This window comes from Panicum hallii, chromosome 2 (assembly GCF_002211085.1).
Source record: "Panicum hallii strain FIL2 chromosome 2, PHallii_v3.1, whole genome shotgun sequence".
In the NCBI taxonomy this organism is placed as follows: domain Eukaryota; kingdom Viridiplantae; phylum Streptophyta; class Magnoliopsida; order Poales; family Poaceae; genus Panicum; species Panicum hallii.
Window position 1 is genome coordinate 56,760,247 of NC_038043.1, and position 19,307 is coordinate 56,779,553.

General features: G+C 46.1%; 3 protein-coding genes and 1 pseudogene across 8 annotated transcripts; 2 read left to right on the forward strand and 2 right to left on the reverse strand.

Moving 5' to 3' along the window:
• Positions 1–1,148: 1,148 nt before the first annotated feature.
• LOC112880700 (probable serine/threonine-protein kinase PBL7) lies at positions 1,149–5,428 on the forward strand. Its single transcript, XM_025945441.1, has 5 exons — positions 1,149–1,582; positions 3,094–3,293; positions 3,454–3,643; positions 3,907–4,286; positions 4,399–5,428. Exons 1-5 carry the CDS (start codon positions 1,486–1,488, stop codon positions 4,864–4,866), a joined length of 1,335 nt encoding a protein of 444 aa, XP_025801226.1. The 5' UTR covers positions 1,149–1,485; the 3' UTR covers positions 4,867–5,428.
• Positions 5,429–6,753: 1,325 nt separating this feature from the next.
• LOC112882681 (lipase-like) lies at positions 6,754–10,737 on the reverse strand. 6 transcript variants are annotated; one of them, XM_025947793.1, is made up of 11 exons: positions 10,341–10,737; positions 9,945–10,018; positions 8,775–8,854; positions 8,584–8,649; positions 8,402–8,449; positions 8,199–8,266; positions 8,021–8,093; positions 7,766–7,927; positions 7,474–7,686; positions 7,309–7,385; positions 6,754–7,221 (listed from the first exon to the last, which is right to left on the reverse strand). In XM_025947793.1, exons 2-11 carry the CDS (start codon positions 10,012–10,014, stop codon positions 7,005–7,007), a joined length of 1,074 nt encoding a protein of 357 aa, XP_025803578.1. In that variant the 5' UTR covers positions 10,015–10,018; positions 10,341–10,737; the 3' UTR covers positions 6,754–7,004. The 6 variants fall into 6 exon arrangements, with proteins under 6 accessions (XP_025803578.1, XP_025803577.1, XP_025803576.1 ...); XM_025947792.1 differs by having other exon boundaries at positions 10,260–10,737; XM_025947791.1 differs by having other exon boundaries at positions 10,240–10,737.
• Positions 10,738–12,990: 2,253 nt separating this feature from the next.
• Positions 12,991–15,400, forward strand: LOC112881357 (zinc finger CCCH domain-containing protein 10-like). The gene is made up of 4 exons (XM_025946018.1): positions 12,991–13,029; positions 13,380–13,417; positions 14,233–15,060; positions 15,173–15,400. The coding sequence occupies exons 1-3, from the start codon at positions 12,991–12,993 to the stop codon at positions 15,041–15,043; spliced, it is 888 nt and encodes a 295-aa protein (XP_025801803.1). The 3' UTR covers positions 15,044–15,060; positions 15,173–15,400.
• Positions 15,401–15,767: 367 nt separating this feature from the next.
• Positions 15,768–17,979, reverse strand: LOC112881358 (annotated as a pseudogene).
• Positions 17,980–19,307: the final 1,328 nt, after the last annotated feature.

Genomic DNA, 19,307 nt, shown 5'->3' on the forward strand with positions numbered 1-19,307 from the left:
TTCTTCAAGGTAGAGCTATGATGAGGATTGTAACTATACGAAAACTACACGTAGTACAATGATGGCGTCGTGATTAGCAGGTCAGCTGATCGTGCGGGCCCTACTAGAAGATCCGGGGGGAGGGGGCAGGGCAAGGGCAAGGGCAAGGGCAGGCACAATGATCCAGCAGCCAACAGCCCAGCACTACAGGTGGCGATCGACCTGCTCTAGTCAAAGGGGACGGACGCCTTGCTATAGCTAGCTGCTGGATGCGCGCTGCCTCGCTGGTCATGGCACGCCACGAAAGCGACCTGCATGCTCTCAAACGCCTTCCCCATCAGATAGATGCATGCCCACACTACAAATCTAGCTAGATTGTAGTACAGGCCAAATTAAAAGGATCTTTATTTGCAATAATCTAGCCTCTAGCATTTAGTAGATTTCTCAAAAAGAGACTGAATTAATGGCCATTTTGTGCAAGCAAGTAGATTCAACAATAGCTGCTAGCCACTTGTGTATTTGGTCCTATTATTCCCTTCCAATAATAGCCACTGTCATCATACCAGGATTAACACAAAGTGTCTGGTAGTACATGTATATGAAGTGTGTTCTACCAAACCTAATCAAACAAGCATATACAAATGGTCTCAAAATAAAAAAAACAAGCATATACAAGTATACATGTACACGTTAGTTTGACCTTTTTGCATGTCCCCTAAATCATACACCCTATATCATGGCTAAAAAAGGGGGGGAAATGGTGGCATGGACATTTCTGTCCAGCGCCAACTGAAAACCAACTTTGGAGCATGTTCCTGTTCATGTGCCCTTCTTACTTTAATACTGCAGGTTGCTAGCATCTCTGATTATTAGCATGAGCTGCATTTTGTAAAAAAAAAGGAAAAGAACACCACCAATCATATGATGCTAAAAGCAAACCATCAAGCGTAAATAATGGGAACTACGGTCAGATTTACAGGTTCTTCTGATTGCAGTCCACAATGCAGAATTCCCTCCCTTTTCCAGTGTTTTAAGAGTTTGAGGCTCAGTTTCTGATAGGAAAAAAAATAAAAAAACAATAAAGATATCTTTGTTCTTCTCTTGAGCCATCTCCTGTCCTATGATTGACAAGGCAACCACCTCAACTCAACTGGGGGTGGGGGGGGGGGGGTACAACGCCATGAACCAAATTCCTCCACAAAGGAACATTTCAACCGCACTATAGAACACCCAAATTTGCCAGCCAATAGCTTTGGACCTTCGCTACCATCCCAAGTCGCGCTTTTGTTTATTACGCCTCTACAGTCTTGACTTCCCCTCCCTCCCTCCCTCTCTCTCTCTCTCTCTCTCTCTCTCTCTCTCTCTCCGGCGGCCGGAAATCTCCTCAAATTCCGCTGATCTTATCCCGGCTGACCAGCAGGCGAGGGGGGAGGATCGGACGACTCTTGAGCTCAATTTCTTGGAGGATCGGCTGGCATTTGTAAGATAGTGCTCAGGAACGGGGAGATGAGCTGCTTGCCGTGCTCCGGTTCGTCGGGGAAGGATGCCAAGAGCTTGGAAGCGCTCTCGCCGTCCCCCCGGCCTGCGGCGAAGTCGGCACCAGGTGAAAACCCGGTTCCAAAGCTGTGCGCTTGTCTGATTTGGCGGAAACTGCAAAACTTTTCGTTTTTCGTGAACCTTGCTTCTTGCTTTGTTGTACCGGCTACAGATGTTTGCTATACTTGCAGTGATTAATTGATTGATCCATTCATTGCTCTAGGCGTGCCTTGGTGTAGGATAAAGGCTGGATTTTTGTTGTGGGGGAATGAAGGCTGGATTTTAGTGTCTTTTGTCTGCAGAAGCGGTGGAGTAGTTGCTTACTGACAGGTTACACACTACTGGCGTTTGAATCCATGAAGTAAACGTGAAATTAAATGCCTAGTGATAGTTGCTTCTCTCGGTTTAATTTATGAGCTAGCGGTGAGGATCACTGCATTTGTTTTGATTCACTATGGATAGATTTTGCTGGCGGATAGATGTGTTGGTTAATTTATCATTGTAAGTAATTCGTTAGGGGTGAAGGGGACACAAAACTACTCCTTGGTACAAAACTGTATTTTGACTCTTTCATTAGAGGTGGAGTGGAAGGGAACAGAATTTCTGAGGTGCTACAAAAAAGGTTATGAGGTGAAGCGTGCAATTACAATAATTTGCTTTGCAGACTTTCTGTCTTGAGCAGTCAAACAATGATTGTTTCATGTGTAGTATAGCCGTGTTGTCTGACTGATTCCTAGTTGTGTCAATTTGCTTTGCTTTGAGTTTGCTTGAAGTGGGGTTCACTCTTTGTGTGGTTGTTGGAATGAAGGGTGAGTTCAATACACGTATGGCAGTTTAGCTCTTGGTCGCTGAACCTGCAAGTCTGATCCTTGAGTTGAAGGCAAGCTATTCTTCATTGGTTTGTTCTGTGTCTGCTGCATTTTCTTATCCACCTGCAGCCTGAGACCATTGATAAAATTGATGGTCCACTTGGGTTAATTTTTTCTCAGTTGCATACTTGCATTGAAATGCAGAACTAATGGAAGTTCTAGTTAATTTCCTCATGAAGTGATATTATTTTGTTTTATTATTTTTTATATACATTTCTGTCTGGAGTTCATATTATAAATCAAGACTTAAGAATTTCCTTGTCAAGTGACTAATGGAATTTATGTTGATACGAGAGTCCTACTTTTATGGAATCCTCTGATCCTGAAGGGTATGCCCCAATTACCTGATATTTACTTGTCAAGTTGAAGTACTTAGCAATTGTAAAGCTAGATAGGATACTTGGAAAATTTTAGCAGTGTTAATACCATGCTGAATCTGATGGGTGCAACAGTGGAGTAGTACCATGCCTTCACCAACTTCACTATACAGAGTGTTAAGACCACTCTGAATGTGTGGGTGCAACAGTGAGTAACCATTAACAGATCAAATGTTCTGATAGGTCTGGAGATCTCTTAAGTAGCATCCTGATCCATTTCTTTATCCCTGTTTTTCTGTATGTCTGAGCTGTGTGATTTATCTGTATTGATGAAAGCATAAGCATTATTCGTGAGGATTTATATGCTAACTTATATCTTTTTGATGGATCAGTTCGATCAAATTCACGTGCTTCGGGCTCCAGGAAGGAAGATTCTGTACCTGTTCGCAGAGGAGGAAACACTTCACATGGCCCAGCACAGATTTTCACTTTCCGGGAGTTGGCCATTGCTACCAAGAATTTCAGGAAAGATTGCCTGTTGGGAGAAGGTGGCTTTGGTCGTGTGTATAAAGGACGCATGGAAAATGGACAGGTTTGCTACCTATTGCTAATTGTCTTCTAGTTTTTCGTACCATGCAGTTTTGGATAAGTCTCATTAAGTAGAAAAGGGAGAACACCCCTGATTGTTCTAATTGGTTGAGTGTCTGACACCTTCATTTTTCATTTTTAATTTCACCCATGTCACCTGGCAGGTCATTGCTGTGAAGCAACTTGATAGAAATGGCTTTCAAGGAAATCGTGAATTTCTTGTGGAGGTTCTCATGCTAAGTCTCCTACACCACCCTAATCTGGTCAGATTAATTGGCTATTGTGCAGATGGTGATCAGCGCCTCCTAGTTTACGAATACATGGCATTGGGATCACTAGAAAATCATCTGTATGGTAAGAATTGCACTATATTATGGAGGTTGTTAAGTAGATACTTTTCCCTAAGGGGTCCAAAATTACATATTTTCCTTGGCTTTAGTCTAAACGTTTTCTAATTGGTGTCTAACCTGCTATATTCCAGCAAAGAAAGATCCTAGCTATTCTCCAGCATTATTTTTTTTACTGCTGACATACTCAATAACAATTTCTAGATATTGTCATCCGTACTTCTTCTTTTATAACTCATGAAATCACTTTCTTGGTGGATTGTCCGCCAGACAAGGAACCTCTTGACTGGAATACAAGGATGAAAATTGCTGCCGGTGCAGCGAAAGGTCTGGAGTATCTTCATGATAAGGCAAATCCACCTGTCATATACAGAGATTTCAAATCATCAAATATTCTCCTGGGTGAAGACTACTACCCTAAGCTGTCTGATTTTGGGCTTGCAAAACTTGGTCCAGTTGGTGACAAAACTCACGTATCAACACGAGTTATGGGAACATATGGATATTGCGCTCCTGAATATGCCATGACAGGACAGTTGACAGTAAAGTCTGACGTTTACAGCTTTGGTGTTGTGTTCCTTGAACTTATTACAGGCCGCAAAGCAATTGATCACACCCAGCCTTCAGGGGAGCAAAATCTTGTCGCATGGGTAGGTTCAACTGCACTAAGTTATTCCATTCATTTGGTTGAGGGAGGTAAATGCCCTGTTATTTCTTTGTATGTGCCAACTGGCAAGTGTCTGATCTCCATTAAATTTGCAGGCACGTCCACTTTTTAGAGACCGAAGAAAGTTCTGCCAACTTGCTGATCCATTGCTGCAAGGCCGCTATCCCAAAAGGGGTTTGTACCAGGCTTTAGCTGTTGCAGCAATGTGTTTGCAGGAGCAAGCAGCATCTAGGCCGCTCATAGGAGATGTTGTCACTGCACTATCTTATCTAGCTTCGCATCCTTACGATCCAAATGCACCCTCCACAAAGGATTCTAGGACCTGCCCTTCTACCCCAAGGGCAAAAACTCACCGACGAACAACCAGTGTTCCTGATGCTCAACATGCTGCTGAGTCACTTATGTTGAACTTCCCAGACTTGAGGAAGGACACTATCAGAGGAGGGGAATTCGAGCAGGATCGTACTGAAGGTTCTGGCAGCAGCAGTAGCTCCGGAAGGAACGATGGTCTGGATGTTCCGCAACTTCTGGCCGCTGTTAAGGTTGATGCCCGTGAGAAATAGAATGCAGAGCCGGGCAAATTCTGCAGGCAGCTTTGATAGTACATGCGATCGATGGATTATACCATTCTTTCCCTGCTATCAATTTTGCCAGGAATCTTCATTGCTTGGCACGAGTCTCTTTTGACCGGACATTGTTGAGAGTTGAACACTATTACTTCCACACACTCCATGTTTGGTTTTTAGTTGCCTCCATGGACCACTTCTACAGTTCTTCCAGGTTTTACCTGAAGACTCAGGGTGATGACAAGAAGAACCATTCCGTCACTGAGATTTAGACTTCAGAGCATACTTTTGTAGAATCACGCTTCGTGTGACAATGTGCTGCGGAGTTGCGGCCTGGATTGTGTGTCTGTACATGTAAATGGGTTGTATTTGTAAGTAGAGCCGTTCATAGAGGATTTTTTTTCTTTCATCGGTAATGATGTGATGGAGTGATTTGCAGAAGACATGTCATACATAGTTCTGTACAGAACAGGATGTTTGATTTTTGGCTTGCTATGTAACATTGGCTCATCATATACATTATACTTATGAGGAAGAACACTGATTCCTTGTGCCTGAATGCTGCTTCTCGTTGGTTTTAACTGGAGCTGAATTGGAAGTGCATAACGAAGAAGGGAGAAAAATACCAGAGAACTCTTCCAAAGGGTGAGGATGGAGGAGGCCGTCATGGCCAGCGCCGGCGGCGGCTACGGGCTGCCACATTTTGCGCGGCTGGATTGCCTATAGCTCCGCCTCCGCGAGGATGTCATCGAACCGCGGAAACAGCCTTTCTAGCGCCGCCGCCGCGCACCCACGGAGGCACGGACTCGCCCACCGATCGCACAGGTGCCCACACGCGTCCCTGCAAGGGCTGCGGCTGCGGCGGCGCCGGCGATAGCGCCCGCATCGGCCGTCGGAAGGACGAGGAACTCCGGGAACCAAGGAACGGTTTACGGGCACCGTCCGATGGCGCCTACGCGGCCACGATGGAGGCAGCCGAGGAAAGTTACTAAAGACCCCCTATAGTCCTTCGTATCCTTGTATTATACCCCAGGATCGGATCGCGTTTATTAATCGCGATCCGATTTTGGGCCTCCCTGACCGTGCGATCCATTCCAACGGTCCAGATGAGGCGGGGGCGGCTACCGTAGGTTAGTTTTCGAGGGAACCCCCGTACTATTTCCTATTCTCCTTGATGGCCGTACGGTCCCCTGCGACTCGGCGCCCTGGACCCCTGGAGGATGGTGGAGAGGGACGCCGCGGATGAGAGTGCCCGGGCGGCGGTGGCGGCTGCGCGAGCGAGCGAGAGCCGGTTCTCCCCATCTAGCACGTCCAGTCGTTGAACTCCTCGCGCCATCTCCAGGCGGGGGTTGAATGTGAGGTCGGGCTCGCATCGCAGGCGCGGCGCGTGGAATACCATCGGCCGCCGGCGCCGGCACGGTGCGAAATTAAGAATCTTCGGCTGAGGTATGAAAGGGGAGGACAACCTGATGAGGCAACGGCGGCGACTCGATTGCTGCTTTCTGGTATCTGCAAACTTGCGCCGCGCCGTCGCCGAGGGAGTTGATCTGAATTCTGAAGCTTCTCACTGCACAAGGGTGCGAGACAATCTGAAACTCCAGATACCAGTGCGCAAAATCTACATCGCAGGGTCTTGTCAGTGCACAACTTCCAGATTAAGCAGTGCTACGATCCGCACCATGCTCTTGCAACTGCACTCCTGCTTCGGTTTGTCAATTGGCACTAGTTGATGGAGTGCCACAAACCAGGAACGTTAATATGTTGAGATTTTGCTGGCATTCTTGCAGACATAGATACCATGTATCGATGGGATTATTCTAATTCTATTGCAAGTTTACAGCATGCATCTATAGAGGACATCATCACCCAACAGAAGCTTAGCTGTGAGAATTCAACCTGTGAATGCTGAGGCCGGAACTATCCATAATCTAGAAAAAAATCATCCAACAGAAGCCATGACCTATGAATCTATCTTTCTTATGTACATATCTACAGTCCTACACATTTACAAGACATCAAGAGTATTATCCCAAGCAGAATGAAATCCTCCAGCTGAACTACTTTAGCATTCATCTTCAAGAGAAAAACAAGGCTTCGCTTTTCGCTCTGAATTTGTATTAAATGGAATGCTGTGGCTATCTAAAACTACTCAAATCTCTCTGCTTGCTAGGTTCAACAATGGAGACGTCGACATTGTGCTTTGCCATGATAATATTGCTGGTGAGCTCCTTATAGAATTTCTTAATGCTTTGAGCTCCAATGATTCTACAGGTGCTCCAGTCATCTGCTTCCATATCGACTCCCAGGTAGGTGAAATGGTCCTGAATGCTCAAGCTGAACATGGAGATGCACCTAACACCACAAATGAGGAAGGAAATGTTACAACAGAAGCTTAAAGAAACCACATTTGAGCTGCCAGGAAGATAAGAGCCATCAAACCTGCAGCACTTTGGGTCTTCACCACTATTGTCACAAATCTGTTCAGTTGTGTTGCCTTCAGAATCATGGACCCAAACCTGAAATTTCATAAACATGAAGGTTATACATGTACATAATGTAGTCTGCGAAAAGAGTAGTTTTGTAAAGTTCATGTGCAAGGTATACCTCTCTTGGGAAGTGGTGGTATGTCAGCTGGGGGAGAAAGGAGAAATAAGGCGGCAAATGTGGCACAATATCATGTCCGTGTGTCACTCGAATTGTGTTGGGCACATATTTGGCAAAGTATGAGGCAAATGCAGCATTGCCAACACGAGGCTGCCCGAACGTCATGAGTTGCACACTGTCACTTCCAAGTTTCATCTGTGTAGAAATGTTTTGCTTTAAGCCTTAAACTTGGTTCCAGGATTCCAATCCAAAAGGATTTAAGAGAACATAGCATGAAACTCTAAACCCTTACAGCAAGGTCGAGTGCACAAAAAGAAGCCATGGCTCCTCCCATTGAGTGGCCTGTCACTATGACACTGATATTCCCGTATGATTTTCTGGCCTTGCGAACAGCACTTGTGATAGCTAGACGCAAAATTGTATTATTATAGGAGGAGAAAAATCCACTGTGCACCTTTAACCATAGTAGTACAAACATATGAATACTCAACCTTTTGCTTTCCCCCCAAAAAACAGAAAAGAAAAGAGATATTTCATTGGCATTAACCTTTGCATTCGGCATGTTTGGATAGCTTAGATCAAGCTGCTTCCATATCAAGTCCTTAATCCAATTCTGTACACTGATTAATCAAACCTAAAATTAAATCATATTTGAACTGAAAACATTAACATGTAAATCAGAATTAGTTTAACTGAGAACAATAGAAGCAAAAGCAGCCAATCACCTGTTCTCTTGAGTTCCTCTGATTGCAACAACAATCGAATTTAGATTATGAGCTACACCAACAAACGCCTGCCACATTAGCCAAAGAATGGTAGGTAAAGGGAACGATATATCATGAAAAGATTGCTATTATGATAGCAACAAGCCATACAATGTCACAGAAAATTCATGATAACTGAATTCAAACTGTAGTGAGAAAGGAACCTGCAAGCAGTTCTCCACATCAACAATTAGAGATCTCATCTCAAAGCCCTATTTCAGAAGTTGGAAACCATATCAAACTAGAAACTATTTATCCTGGCCAATGGCCATTTTAGAGAAGAACTTTGTCTTTTATAAAGGGGCAAATGGTTCAGTGAGTGCAAGCGAACTTGACGGTTTCTTACTTGGGTCAGGTCATTGCATCTTGAGCATGTCCATGTATACAGAGCAGTTAAATCTGTCATATACACCTATAGACAGTACAGCACCATCAGCTAAAATTTACTCTCATAAAAGTAGGGAACACCTGGAAATTGTGAATATTCAGTTCAGAACAAAGGTTGTGAAAAAAATTTAGGAAAAGGTTTTAACTTACTGCTGAAGCATATTCCACAAGAGATTTTGCAAGAGTGTGATTGTAGACAAAACTCTGGCCACTTTTCTTGACAGGCAGCTCTGTGATCAAGAAAATTGTAGGCTCATTGTGGTGTTTAACGATAGAAGATTAAAAGCAAGTATTGGCTACAGACTCTATAGTATAATAAGATAATCAACAGAATTGGTGTCGCTGGCCTTGTCTGGACAAGCTCAGATAATGTCATTAACCCCATTTAAACATAAGAAAGAAAGGAGAACTGGTTTAAGATTCTCAATTTTAATTGGCTTTAGCCTTATAGAAGTGACTATAATAGCCCCTTCTCCCAACTGAAAAGGCAGCTTCTTTGGCCTTGTAAAGTTATTACAGCGTCAAGCTCAAGCATAAATAGCCGAGTCAATAGTTCCATAAAACATAAGCTATTCATGCCTAAACATATTATGGTCAATGTGTGATAGATAACACTTATTGGAGTCTCAATATCACCCACACTAGAACCCTGAAGGCGAATTCTATGAAAATCAGATGATTGGCTAACCATGATGACATTGACCATGATCACATGGATCATCTTGAATAATTGCAACAACAATACATCAAGGAATTATCTGAAAGACTTCATGAATATTTAGAATGTGATTCCATGATCAGGAAGCTAAACTCCTGACTGCAAGTTCAACATAAAGAAGCAATCTACAATGATTCTTTGCGGTTGCAGTTCATCAACCCATCTACTTCCTTTGTTTTGGAGGGCCACCAATCATGGCTTCCTTTGCAGCTATATCAACAGCAAGTTTGTAGGAAATAACAACTGTCAGCCACTGATACACTACCTACTTCCCTCTCTTCTCCACAAAATTAAAACTTTTTTCTAGATGTATGTACATGCTTCTGTGTGGATCCCCTAAATTGGCTCAGTTGCTGGCTTGTCCCCACTAACCAACAGCCCAAACAGTGCCATTCCATCAGTCAGCTGGAAGGTGCCCCTTTTCTTTACACAAAATTACACCATTTAGATGTTTTGGAATGCATTGACACGCTGAATCCATTCATTGGAAACGGTAAAAAGTACAATGAGCATCTCATTTGTCATTGCTTAAGCTAACTCGATGTTCGAAACCAGGAAGCACGAAAACGGTAAACTGAACCCGGAGGATCACATGGAACTACCTCTTCCATGAGAAGCAGCAGACAGCAAGAGTATGAGAACCACCACGCCGGTGAACCTCCATCTACCCATGAACCTGCAGCCATATCCAAACTGTATTTCAATCAAATGAAGCATAAATCCGAACTGAATCCCAATCCATGGATACACACGACGAAAAAAAAAACAAAGCAACTAAATTGATCGAGCACTGACACTCCAGGAGCTCCAAAATGCAGGGAGAAAGAGCATTAGCAGGCAGCAGCTCCAGAATCAAACGCATGAACAGAAGTACAAAAGATTAGGGGCAGAAGAAACCTGGGGGCGAAGGATTTGACCTTCAAGGGAGCTCGAGGCGCGAGGAGAGAGGGACTCTGGATGAACGAAGTGGGGGAGACTGGAAGGTCCAGGAAACGTACGGCTGGTGCTCGGCGAGGAAGAAGAGTGGACGCCTCCCTCGCCTGCGGCTGGCGTCGCTTTCAGGGCGCTGTGTTTGGAGGAGAAACGGAAGGGGAAGAGAGAATATGCCCGGCTCCTCCTCCGGGTTGGTTCGTTGGTTGTGCTTGCCAAGAACAGAAGACGGTAGGGCAGGCCCTGGCCCTCAGGATTCAGAAAACGACGTTATTTTCTCGTCGATTTGTTGGATTAGTTAAAGGAGGATTAGTAGCTCATGCAGAGGAATCTCGCCGCGGTGCCCAGCATCTCAGTTGCTCCGCACCGGCTTCAGCAGGCGAAGATGCTGGTGCCTGGTGGATCGATAAGAAATTTTGTTGAACAAAAATCAAAGAGAAGGATTTTGTTTTCGTGTGGATAACGAGAACATGTGCGCATTTGTGAGAGTCAGATGCTCTGCCTCTGCGGCACAAGGATGGTCGGAAAAGTCGTCGGTGCCGGGCGGGGCGCTGTCCAGTGCAGGTGGACGTCCCTCGCAGGTCCACCGACGGCGGGGTCAGTGCACGTGGCGGCGTGTACAGGACGAGCGCTGAGCGCAGCATACGGTGCAGCGCCCCGGTTAATCGAACGTTCTAAAAAAAAAAGAAATTTAATCGGAGACGATTCCGGATCGCGCAGCATAGGCTGCTAGTGGATTGGCCCACCAGCCTGCCAAGACAACAATTCGGATGTGCGATAGAATGCATCCCAATCCCGTGGAAGTGCTGATTGATGATGGCCTGGTGGGCTCCCTTCGTGCTGGCCCAGTTAGCGTGGCGGGTTGGACCCAACTAGCCCACTAGAGAGAGAAGCAGCTGTGTTCAGAAGACCCAGCCAGCCCAACATGAGGAGACTTGTCATGGTGACTAGCTGGGTATTCCTTTCCTTCCTTCACTTGCAGTCTCTCTCTCTGACTATCGATCACGGCAGACAATCAATGCAAGCTTTCTAAAATTAGTTGTATCCAACACATTTATTTTGCTTGCCGGCTAGATTTATGGATAAACAGATAGATAGACATGCTGACATGCACCTTAAAGCTGTGTTAAAGGCTAAGGCTAGAGACCAGAGAGTGGCACGAAGCAACAGCGCTGCAGCCCTCACACCGACGATGCATGCGCCACGCCTCCAGGCCAGCTGATCATCCATGGCGTGTGGCATCATCGCCTACGCAAGTGTTCGAGCTCTCGCAGCCCTCCCCCGGGCGAACGCATGCATGACGACCCGCATCCGCCGCGCCCAAGTGCTGGTGGGATCTGTCGGCTTGCCCAACGGAAACCGGAAGCCGCCAACGCCATTACATACGGCCGCATCGTCGCCGGGCCTGCGCGGCGCTCGCCACCTCTATGGCTGCACGCGAGTACGCGACGCGACGATGTCAGTACGTAGCTGCTGCTGCTGCTGATGACGCCGGCCTTTAATTTTAATTTCGCCCTCGCCTGCACCAAGAGGGAGAGAGGGCTTCTTCCTCGACTCCGATCATCCGATCCGATCCGTGCCGGCGAGACGAGGCGAGGCCTGCTTGTCATCCCGGGCGGCCGTGTGGACGCTGCTGCCGTTTCCCCTAGCGCGCGATTATAGTATTTCGCTAGCTGTTGCCTGTTTCACCCGAACGTACGCTAGCTTTCACGGCGTCCGCTACAGCTTTCTAGATCAAAGCAGCTAAGACGAATCGGAAACGTAACACGGCTTCCGGCTGGCAACTTACCATCTTTTCTTCTCCCTTTCCGAGCGATTTGAGCGGCGCAAGGCAGCTGGTTAGCTTGCAGTGTCGGATAAGCAAATGCAGGCGGTGCCATCTCTGGCAGGCTGTACACGCGCGCGTGCATGCATGGGGGCACATACACGTACGTGTCACTGTTGATGTGTAAAGCAGTGTATTTTTTTGCACTAGTAATAATGGCGGGCAGTTTGTTTGTCTGGATTGGAAAGTATCTTTAGGACACCGGTTTTAGGAAACAACGACAATCCGACGTGGATATGACACGAACTATATATAGTCATGCGTGATTGTATGTGTGCGCGCCCATGCTGCTATATATATCCATGAAACTAAAATCAGTAAAATTCGTTTAACTAAAATTATTGGGTCCATCACGTACTTTAACCACTCACAGTCGATTTGATGTAAAAAAAAGTGCTCACATCGTCCCATATATCTTGGAGAGAATAATAAGTACAGTACAGTTAGTCTATTTAAATATTAACTTGGCTAGATATACAATATTTAAGCCTGTTGCCTGTATCACAAGTGGATAAACTTTTCATGGTATGACATTACAGCAATATTAGCTAGGACAAAACACTTGATCGAAAAAAGGAATTGCCAAGAGGTGCAAGTAATTATTTTTGCTGCTGCAGGATTATTGTATCTGTCTAGTACTCTATTGCATTATTAGTATACTAATAGGTCAGTTGGCACCGGAAAATGCGAGGGTGAAAATTATCTAACACGCAAACTACATTGTGAACGGAGACACGCATACACACGTCAACGTGATGGTGGCATAGACATCTTGCCGCTAGCCCGCGGCTATAAATAGCGCCCAGCCCAACCGTACGTTCCCCTCCATGAATCGGTCTTGTATGCGTAGGTGGTATCAATCACAAAACATCAACACCGCACGATGCTTCGAAATGAAGGTCGTCGTCATAACGCTCTTCGAGCTCTCTCAGGTATGCACTATCTCCCATGGTAATAGCAACATCCCTCACTCGACGTCGTTGCGACACGATTAACATCTCTTATTTTCAATTCCAAGCTTCTACTTTATTGGTGTTCAATCTTACTCCACTTATTTATCCCTCCCTATGTCATGTCCTTGAAGTTTTATCCATCGCTGCATCTATTTTGTTTGTAATCAATCTTCCATGCCAGATCTATCTTATTTTTCCAGTCTATATATTCTCATATTTATTGGTATTTTATTATTCCCAATGGTATATATATTTCATTATAATGGAAAGGGCTGGTTGGAAGTCTCATTTGGATCTACTTTCTTTTACATATCAGAATAACGTGGTAACTTCGTCAATCTCAAGATTTCCGGAGGTGCTCATATGGGTAAGTTATATGTGTGTGTACTCGTCGTGGGTAAGACTGCGTATGTGTTTGTATTGTGTTTCATAGACAAAAAAAAAAAGAACACTCCACAGCATATATATATCAACCCAAATTAGGTTGTTTTACTTATAGGCAGGCTCAGCCTGCACAATTGCCACACAGTATACACACACCATCCCTCATGGTTGATCCCTATCACATTGGCATGGGACAAATGTCTCCTACGTGGCCACCCTTTACCCACCACTGCTGACATGGAAATACGGTCTCCTACACAATGCAAGTCTGCCGGGAGAAGGGTCCAGAATGTAGATGCATATGTACATGTCACTTGAGATATCCATCCAACACCGTACCCAAAAGTCTACAGCATCTTAAAGCTACATGGGTACGAGACAAAACAGCCCCACTGGCGAGACCCCAAAGTACTACCTCTGATCCCCTATAAATACAGGCATCGGGGCATAGAGATTTTCATGTACACAAACAAATCGCTTGGCGCACACACACATATATATATATATTACACCTAGCTACTATATATATCGTGGTAGAAAGTAAAACCGTAGCTATAGGTCACCTCGCAACCATTGCAAGAAGCCACAAGAACACGAGCAGATAGCAGATAAGCCAAGTAGTAGCCATCATGAAGCCCAAAACACCACGCACGGCTTCCTGCTATCTCTTCCTCTCCGTGCTCATGCTAACCTAGTTAATCCGGTGACAGATCGTAGTAGTGTAGAAGTCGCTAGATAGTGTGGGTGTGTGTTAGCAACTTAGCATACGGAATTCTTGATGGACATGTCTGCGGATAGGTGCCGACGGTGGGCGGCGTCGAGCGGCGGCGCGGACCCGAGCGACCCCACGACGTGGTACGCGTGGGCGCACCGCGGGCACCGGCTGTGGGCGGCCATGGCGGACGCGTTCTGGGTGTACGTCTACAAGGTGCAGCGGTGCCCGCAGGTGGGCAACCACGACTGGACGGCGTGCCCGTATGCCCACAAGGGGGAGCGCGCCCGGCGGCGGGACCCGCGCAACTTCTCGTACCTCGCGGTGACCTGCCCGGCGTTCCGCGAGTCGCAGCAGCAGCAGCACCTGGCGCGGACGGGGGCGGCGCCGTCCTGCGTGCGCGGGCTCCGCTGCCGGTACGCGCACGGCGTCTTCGAGCTGTGGCTGCACCCGGCGCGGTTCCGCACCGTCATGTGCGAGGGCGGGCTGCGGTGCCCGCGCCGGGTCTGCTTCTTCGCGCACTTCCCGGCCGAGCTCAGGGGCGAGAACGACCCCGTGCCGCTCGACGGCCTCCCGCCGCTGCCGCCCCGCGTCCCGCGCGCCCCGCCGTCCCCTGCTGCGCCCCTCTCCTTCCCGCGCCGGGTCGACCTCGCCATGCAGGCCATGCCCGGCAAGGTCCGCCTCTACGGCGGCGCTGCTGGCGAATCGCAGTCGCCATCCGCACCAGCTGCCGCGGCGGAGCCTGTAGCGGCGCCGGTGCCGGCGCTGCCGCCGCCGCCGGCCTCGCCGGACGACAAAGAGGAGCCCGCCGTCCAGAACAGCCGCCGCGCGTCGGAGGACGGCTCCGAGGACGGCGACTACCCTCATTTCGATCTCATCAAGGACATGGTGCTCTGATGAGATAGAAAAGCTAGGTAAGAAAAGCGAGTGGTAATAACTCTAACTGCCGCACGAGAGCCGGCGGTGGATGCGTCCACACCCCCCATCTACTGTCTCATGTGTTGATACTTTCCATGTCATCTGCAGGGCATTGCATGGCGTCCATGCGTGCGTTGGGATGGCCAGGTGGAGGTGCTCTGCTAAAGATGGGCATGTCAGCAGCAGCAGCAGCGCCGCCTCCTCAAGAACTGTGCCCGATATGCATGGGCGTGTATGTAGTTACTCGATAGATGAATTTTTTGTAAATCAACTTCCTACTCTGTAGTGATTGTTTGGGCCTGTATGTCCTCGATCGACGAACGAATTATTTGTAAATCATCCGATATCATCATATTCAGTACAAACTCAAAATTTTCTTCTCAGTTACTTTTTTTTATCATATTCAGTACAAACCAGAGCGAATTAGTGCTGGGGTAACTCGCCCAGGAGTAAGCTAAAGTAAAACTCTAGATACGACCGTTCCAAAAGAAATGCAAGAGTTGGCTCACCAGTCACCAGTCCGGGCTCAAACAAACTGGGTTGTATGCCGGCCTGTGTCAACGAGCACAAGGCTCACCGTGGCGTTCGGAATACGAAGTCCATGCAAACACTGCTGCCTTTTCGTGTCAGTTGCTCATGGTGCTGATATCAGTCACCAAGCTTTTTTGTTCTAAACGAAGCCAGACAAAAGTTAATCAACTCTTCACAACGTGATCACATGGCCAGCCCGGGCACAGATCAATATCACGCGGGCCGTGGGAACGAGCACGAGGTGGGAGAGGCGGCGGGTCGTGATCCCCAGCGCCTCCGTCATGTCCAGCTCGCCGGGCTCCGTCCCGCCCGGCAGCTTCCAGTCGAAGTGGTACAGGAGGGAGGCGAGCGCGAGGTCCATGTTTGCTAGCCCAAATCCTATGCCCGGGCACATCCGCCGCCCGGCGCCGAACGGGATGAACTCGAAGTCCGTCCCCTTGAAGTCGACGTCGCTGCTCTCGAATCGCTCCGGCATAAGCTCCTCCGGCGCGCGTCCCAATAGCTCGGGTCCCTGCCGATCGCCACGCGTTCACGAGCACCATCGCTCCCGCCGGCACGTCGAATCCGAGCACCCTGCACATGCTCCGGCACTCGCTGTTAGAAAAATAGGTATTGTCGGATATATTTTAATTCCAAAATTACATATATAATTTATTAATAATTTTATAACTATGATGAGTGAAACAAGATATGTGCTTCTAAGTTAATATGAATTTAACGATGAATCAAATAAAATAGAGGAGTATCAGACTATACTCCGAGGTAGATCCAGTGCCGAAGGCACCGTTACCACCTAGAGTAGACATGCTCGACTGGTCTGCTTGGAATAGTCAAACGAATTTGGTGCACTGCAGATGGCCTTCAGGAAGTAGTTGTAGGAGCTTCAGGATGTAGTCGATGGAGTTGGTGCGCAGGGATGGATGTTGAACATTACGCCGGTGAAGACATCATGGTTCTGGACGAGCAGTCGCGTGAAGACACTCCAAAAAAACTGATTGCCCCACTGTCCCATGCAGGATCTTTAGCGGGCAATGGTTCCAGAGGCACCTGCTCTCGCTGAAGATGTGCGCGCAGCACATCACGTCACGTCAGGCTCAGGCTCGGGCTCGACTCACCACGGCCTGGCCCAGCGACCCGAGCGCGTGGGGCTTGCCAATCCTCTTTTACTGGATTCACAGGCGGTGTACACACAGGCCAACTTTTAAGTCGTTTGAAATTCTCTTCCACTTTCATTATGTGATTACAGAATAACTCCCTAGCGTGAGCTTTTAATTCTTTAATTACAAATATTGGGCCAAAAGCCCACATATTCCACAATGCCCACCAAGAATTTCAAGCCACACTGAAAATGTTCTCATACCCTTTTGATATACCAGTATTTGACAGAGACTGTTAAGTTGAATTTTTATCTAGAACTAAGGCTACACTTATTGACAACTGTACAATGGACTATGCTTTGAATTGTCAGTCTTGTGCAAATAAGTTTTACCAAAACCCTACACTGATACTAGGCTGCATAATCATCCCCATGGTTTGAAGCTTATAAGTCATACTCTAGACCTTTCATGAGTTTCTAAGATCACCCAAATCTCATATACTATAACCAATAGTCAGACTTATATAGGTGTGCTCCTTAAAGATGTCTATAGGACAATATCTTTGTTTAAAAAAATAACTTCCTTGTTTCAAAGAAACCACTTGGAACACATTAAGGCATAAGCCAACCTACCATACAGAATAGAAAAGAAATGCACCTTTCACCTGGAATGAGACTATTACAAAGGTTCTCTTCTCTCCGTCATAGTATGATTTGTTTCACCATCCTTAATCACAGGATCTCCGACATACGAAACAGGTTGTCACTGTAGAATGACTCACATGGGTCTAAGGCCCAATTCCATTGATGCATTATCTTTCATATTTTGTGAAAGACCCTTTGTGAATTGATCTGCCAGGTTCTTAGCCGTTTGAACATAGTCTAAGGCTATAACTCCGGAGTTTCTCAACTTTCTGACAGATTTCAACCGCCTCTTTACATGGTTGGATGACTTCATGTAATCCTTTCAACTGTTCACCGTAACAATCAAAGTTTGATTATCATAGTTCATTAGCTGGTATCATTTTTTAACTATCGACAGATCTATAAGGAGTTCACGAAGCCGCCCGGCCTCAACAGTGGCAGTATCCAACGCTGCGAATTATGCTTCAATTGTTGACCTCGTTAAGATGATCTCCTTGCAAGACTTCCAAGAAACAGCGCCACCTCCAAATGTGAACACATATCCACTCGTGGCTTTTATCTCATCAGCATTAGAGATCCAGTTCGAATCACTGTAGCCCTCTAGCACCTTAGGGTACGCGGTGTAGTGAATACCATAGTCCATTATCCCTACTAGATAGCACATTACTCTTTCAAGAGCATTGCAATGGTAATCTTCTGGGTTTGAAACAAATCGGCTTAGTTTGTTCATAGCAAACAAGATGTCAGACCTCGTAGCGCTAGCTAAATACATCAATGAATCAATAATCTGAGAATATCTCAATTGATCTCTCATTATCCTTTTATCTCAAAATTATGCTGGCATCATAAGGAGTTGAGATATGTTTACAATTACTATACCCAAAGCGACTATGGTTGATAAGGATAATATCAGCCCTCTCCTAGATCTTTCATCTCAAAATTTTGAGACAAAAATTCTTTGAGATATTCACATACAGGCACAATATCACTCCTTCACTCCCACCAAAGCGATAGTATATATATTTATCAGTTTCGTTCACAACAAAGACGGTAGATGTCAAAATTCTATCGAACTTCTTGTGCCACTGCCTAGCTGCTTGCTTGAGGCCATATAGAGACTTCAATAACTAGCACACCATTCCCTCTTGACCTTTTGATACAAAATTATCTGGCCGATCCACATAGATCTCCTCTTCCAATTATCTATTTGGAAAAACTGTCTTCACGTCCTTCTGATGAACGAGAAGATCATAGGAGGCTGCCAAGAAAAGTAACACTCGAATTGTGGTCAATTGGGTAACCTATGAATAAGTGTCGAAGAAGTCCTCTTCTTCTTTCTGAGTATAACTCTTAGTCACAAGCCTAGCCTTGTACTTTTTCAACAGTACCATCCGGCCTAAGCTTCTTTTTGAACACCCCACTTGCATCTTACAGGTTTGCACCCACAAGGACGATCAACAACCTCCCAGGTACCATTAGGCATAATAGAGTCTATCTCACAACTCACTACTTCTTTTCAATAGTGAGCATCTAAAGATAAATATGCCTCTTCAATGGTACTAGGTGCGTCATCCACGAGGTATACAGTGCAATCATCACTAAAAGACTTTGCAGTCCTTTGTCTTTTGCTCGTTCTAGGAGCTTCATTGTTATCCTCTTAGGATTGTCCATAGGCGTGTAAATTCATTGTGCACTATCAGCTGGGTAGAGATATCCTCCTCAATATTCTCTTACTTAGATGAACTTGTTTCATATCTCATAGAAAAAATACTTTAAAAAAATATAGCATCTCTGTACTCCATAATTGTACCAACATGCATATCAGGTACTCCAGATTTTACTATTAAAAATCTATAAGCAACGCTGTGAATGGCATAATCTAGAAAGATACAATCCACAGTTTTAGGTCCAAGTTTATATTTCTTGGTTATTGGCACAATAACCTTTACCAAACAACCCTATGTACGTAAG